General features: G+C 37.3%; 2 protein-coding genes across 3 annotated transcripts; both read right to left on the bottom strand.

Moving 5' to 3' along the window:
• Nucleotides 1-204: 204 nt before the first annotated feature.
• Nucleotides 205-1,037, bottom strand: LOC106326179. Its single transcript, XM_013764198.1, has one exon. It carries the CDS (start codon nucleotides 845-847, stop codon nucleotides 362-364), a length of 486 nt encoding a protein of 161 aa, XP_013619652.1. The 5' UTR covers nucleotides 848-1,037; the 3' UTR covers nucleotides 205-361.
• A 532-nt stretch (nucleotides 1,038-1,569) lies between these two features.
• On the bottom strand, nucleotides 1,570-4,057 carry LOC106319777 (probable magnesium transporter NIPA4). Of its 2 annotated transcripts, none has more exons than XR_001265546.1 (9): nucleotides 3,625-4,057; nucleotides 3,324-3,380; nucleotides 3,147-3,237; nucleotides 2,898-3,058; nucleotides 2,699-2,826; nucleotides 2,482-2,619; nucleotides 2,319-2,411; nucleotides 2,018-2,225; nucleotides 1,570-1,942 (listed from the first exon to the last, which is right to left on the bottom strand). XR_001265546.1 is itself a non-coding variant. In XM_013758176.1 (9 exons), exons 1-9 carry the CDS (start codon nucleotides 3,791-3,793, stop codon nucleotides 1,836-1,838), a joined length of 1,050 nt encoding a protein of 349 aa, XP_013613630.1. In that variant the 5' UTR covers nucleotides 3,794-4,056; the 3' UTR covers nucleotides 1,570-1,835. The 2 variants fall into 2 exon arrangements, 1 of the variants encoding a protein (XP_013613630.1); XM_013758176.1 differs by having other exon boundaries at nucleotides 2,120-2,225; nucleotides 3,625-4,056.
• Nucleotides 4,058-4,296: the final 239 nt, after the last annotated feature.

Here is a 4,296-nt window from a genome sequence, read left to right as displayed (position 1 = left end):
TTACTTGAAACGGTATGCAATCTTTCGGATTAGACATTTATTAGTGATACAAAATATCGCATAGAAAAGGCAAAGTATGGCATAGAATGCTTCAAATAGAACTAATGTATTCTGGCGGTAAAATCATAATAACCAAACTTAATGCAAGCTTTATAAAATTTACCTTTATGTGAAACAAAAAAAAAAAAAAATACTATTAGCTATTTGAACCCTCTTATTCTAACCCTCTTCTATTTTTTTACCTTATAAATTCATTTGTTTTGCTTTTTTTTTTGAGACAATTAAAGTATCAATCTCCACAAAAGACACGTAGCTTTTGAATTCTACAGAAGAACCCCTCAATTCAAAGTTATGAGAGCATTCACCGCGGATGAGTTTTGGCCGGCGATCTCTGAGACGAACTTCGTAAAACAAGAAGCTTCTTCAAAACCCTCATCAACACCAACACGTTCGGACTTTTCTTCTTCTTCTTCTGCTTCGTTAACTTCATCCCGCATCCCACGGCCACGGCGGAACTCTCGTCGATTAACAAAGACGATTTCTTCTCTCCACCATCTCCGCTGAGCTCGTTCCTAAGACTCTGGCTTCTCCTCGGGGGCAGTTCTTCGTTAAGATCTTCCCACAACATATCCATTTTCTCCTCTGCTTTATCTGTCCAAAGACTTCTCCTTCTTTCCACATAAGAGAAGCTCTTCGACAGATCGTTATCACCGTCCCTTCCGATGACTGGTCTCGCCCAACCTCTCTCTGGCGAGGGTTTCCACAGTGGAGGTGAACCGATGCCGGAAACTCGGGAAGCGAGCAATGGAAAACTAAATTCTTCGGAACACACTCTGTTCAGAGCCATTTTTCTAGGATCAAGAAACAAGAAAGTAGAAAGGAGAAGAGGACCAATGAGATAGATAGGACACACAGTTCGTGTTTTGTTGGACTCGTTGCTCTGTTTTTTTTTTCCTTCTCTGTTAGTTTTATAGTTCAACTGCTACAATAAGTTTCTCTTCTCTTTTCTTCTTGTGATAATAAGGAAGATCTTTTCATATGGGCTGAGCATATTTATTTACTATTTTTAGACAATTAATTTCTCAATTAGTCGACTCTAATTTTCCGTTTTAGCTAGTTTACACTTTTGTAGCTTTATATGTTCAAACATTCTTCCATTTGTAATTCTAAACCGGATTTCATTTACAGAAAATGTGAAAGTTGAAAGTTTTTTTAAAGTTGAGAGATTGAATTCTGCTATATAGTTCAAGACGAATTATTTTGGTGATTAACTCTCTATAAGTTATGAGAGGGACATAATGCAGTTTTAGTTTGACATCTCATCTACAAGGAGTGATTGAGGAAAAAATGAACATAAAAAGTTGTCTCTATCTATAATCATCAATCAATGCTATAACTCCACCTCATCAAAATACTATTCCTTCAAACCATTGACTAACCATGTGATTTATAATTGTCAAAGTCTCTGTTTTCATTTTGTCAAATGGTCTAAACCAACCAACAGAGAAAAAAGATGCAAATCTTGAATTGAAAACTTTAAGTGATAACTATTTGCTTGTAAAAGACAAATTTAAGCACAACCCATGTCTGTTTTATAAAAAAAAATCTTGAAGGTCACAAAAGGGTTTATGCGTGGGTGTGTGCTAATACCGTATGTTTGAACAAGTAACAGCCTATTTACCAAGAATAAGAAAGATATGTGAGATCTCGTTCTCTTTTGCTTCTTTTTTTACTTTCCTCCATCTCCTTGAACCATCTGTATTCGTTAGGACCATGTTCATAGTAGATTGAGATAATAAAAAAAGTTGAGCCTCTCTGGCTGAGCAATAACTCTTTTAAGGTGACCGGAGAGATTCTTGGCGTCTAAGTGGAATGCCTTCTGATTCAAACCCATCCTCATCAGCATGCTTGCTTATACGCACTGGTAATATAACCGGTGAACCTGCAATAACAATTAGTTGCAAACTCTTAGAAACTCCAGAGTGATACCAAAGATTTAAGATTTATATGTACAAACCGGATGGCAATCTTTTTGTCAATCATGAATGAACTCTAGCTAGGATTATGCATATTAGTCTTCCTCATAGTCATAGCAGGTAGAGAGTATAGATTTTGTTACCCTCGACCATGTCCTTGGTTCTATGGAGAAGAAAAGTGCCTGAAAGTATTGTAACAAATCCACACATCTCTGTGACAATTTGAGTGCCATTTTGCCTATCCCAGTCCTGTTTAAGAAACAAAAAGCAGTCACTTGATTCATGTACCAAAGCAACAATCCACATACAACGGTCCATATACATTTTGTGGCGAGAGATTACCTTAAACATGATAACACTGGCCAATATAGTTAGTGATGTGAACATTACGTAGTATATAGGAGATACTATAGCTGTATTGAATGTATCAAGTGCCTGCAAGTGAAATGCAATTAGTTTAGTAACCAAGGAAAGATTATATTGAAGAAACTTGACTAATAGTTACCTTGTTTAAGTAGTTCAATTGGGTTACAACACAGGTAAGTACAACCAATGTAAATACCCAAGTTTGAGGATAAAATAATTGATTTGTTCCAGAAAATGTCAGCTTCAGTGCTATTCCAAGTGCTTTAACGCTCATTACCTGTTCACATGTTTGTAAACATCATTTTCTTTTTAATCAAAATAGGATTTGATATATAGAAATACCAGAAACAACATACCGATAATGATCCTACAAGCGAACAAATACCGATGTAGACCATTACGTTTGTCTGTCCATATTGAGGCACATAACGGAAGATGAGAAACACAGCTGCCCCAATGATTAGGCTCGCATAGAACATGAACGCTGCAACAAAACTAGACTAATGTTAGAAAATTGAATGCCATGGGGCATGACAGTCCCATCAAACAATGCACCTGGCTCTGTTGCAAGATTCCAAACTTCAAGCACAGAACCAATCTCTTGTTCTTGAGGGGCATGTAGGACGATTGTGGTGGAACCCACAACACATAAGGCGCAGCCAAGAACTCCAAAGATGTGTAGCTTCTCCAGTAGTATGATATGAGCTAAGACAGCACTGAGATTCAAAGAAAGAAAAGAGTGTAAAAGAAAAGGCAAAACATAATAGAAGAGTGAGACATGAGTAGCAAGTAATATTATCTTGCCTGATAATGATACTGAGAGCGCCTAGAGGAGTAACAAGTATAGCAGGTGCAAATGCATAAGCAGCAAAATTGGCAATCTCACCAAGTAACACTGGAAGCAGCAAAATAATAAAAAAATAAAAATAGTATCAGTAAGAAGAAGAATTAAGATAGCCAAGGACAAGGAACATGACTCACTTGTTGTCACGCCAATCCACCAAAGAGGCTCGTAAAGATAAGAGTACCCACCAACACCTACGAGTAGCAGATTAAGTTAAACTACCAAAGATACAAAACCAAAAATAACAACAATGTGGTGAAGTTCAACAGAGGGAAAGACGCAAAGCTTTGAAATTTCGTTCCCAATATATCAAATCTGTCGACAAAAGTCTCAAAAATAGAGACCAGAGCTTCTCCTAAAGCAAACTACCTGAGAAACCTCGGTCCTAAGCTATCAAAGATACAAGCTTTTTCCTCTACTTAAAGTGAAGAAATGTACCAGCCCTAGTGCCAGTGGCTCCTGCTTTCTTGAGACCTTTCTTCTTAACGATGAAGCTAGCTCCGATGAATAAGCTAGAGGAAATGGCCAGCACCAAGCCCTTTATGTTATCAGAGGACATCCCTCTATACGAATCTCTCCACCCTCCTCCTCCTCCTGATTCCGCCATTCTTCTCACCCCCCTAAAATCGAATCTTTGTATCTGTTTCTTCAAACCCAGATCGGACTTGAGATGTGAGAGATCGAAGCAGGAATTGACTTCACCGCTACTAATATCCGCTTTCTCCGGCGAGGTGGCTGAACGGAGAAGACGAGATTCGTAGATCGGAGAGTGAGATCTGGAGAGGATTGAGTGGAGGTTTTGAAGCCAAAAAGAGGAAACGCCTTTAGAGAGAAACTTAAATGACTGATGAAGACTCTCCTACCCGTCACTCTCCTGCGCCACCATTCTATTCTATTCTAATTTCTTTTCTTTTCTTTTTTACTAAGACAAATTTAATTATAATTTTGTTTCCTGATTATTTAAAGATATATTTTTTGCTGCAAGTTGTAACCGATTAATATTTTTTTTGCAAATCAAAAAGCATGATAATTCTTTGTTTGTTTTATTGTGTTTACCATACAACCCATGTCTTTGTTTATGTAAACATTATTTTCTTATCATTATTTATA

Source organism: Brassica oleracea, chromosome C2, assembly GCF_000695525.1.
Source record: "Brassica oleracea var. oleracea cultivar TO1000 chromosome C2, BOL, whole genome shotgun sequence".
NCBI lineage: Eukaryota > Viridiplantae > Streptophyta > Magnoliopsida > Brassicales > Brassicaceae > Brassica > Brassica oleracea.
Note: the sequence above shows the minus strand (reverse complement) of the source record. Positions and strands in the feature narration are given on the sequence as shown.

Coding starts and splice junctions, on each gene's coding strand:
- LOC106319777 (XM_013758176.1), bottom strand. CDS start 3,793: ATGGCGGAATCAGGAGGAGGAGGAGGGTGGAGAGATTCGTATAGAGGG. Junction 3,381..3,624: donor AGCCACTGGCACTAGGGCTG/GTACATTTCTTC, acceptor TGCTACTCGTAG/GTGTTGGTGGGTACTCTTAT. Junction 2,827..2,897: donor GAATCTTGCAACAGAGCCAG/GTGCATTGTTTG, acceptor GTTTTGTTGCAG/CGTTCATGTTCTATGCGAGC.
- LOC106326179 (XM_013764198.1), bottom strand. CDS start 847: ATGGCTCTGAACAGAGTGTGTTCCGAAGAATTTAGTTTTCCATTGCTC.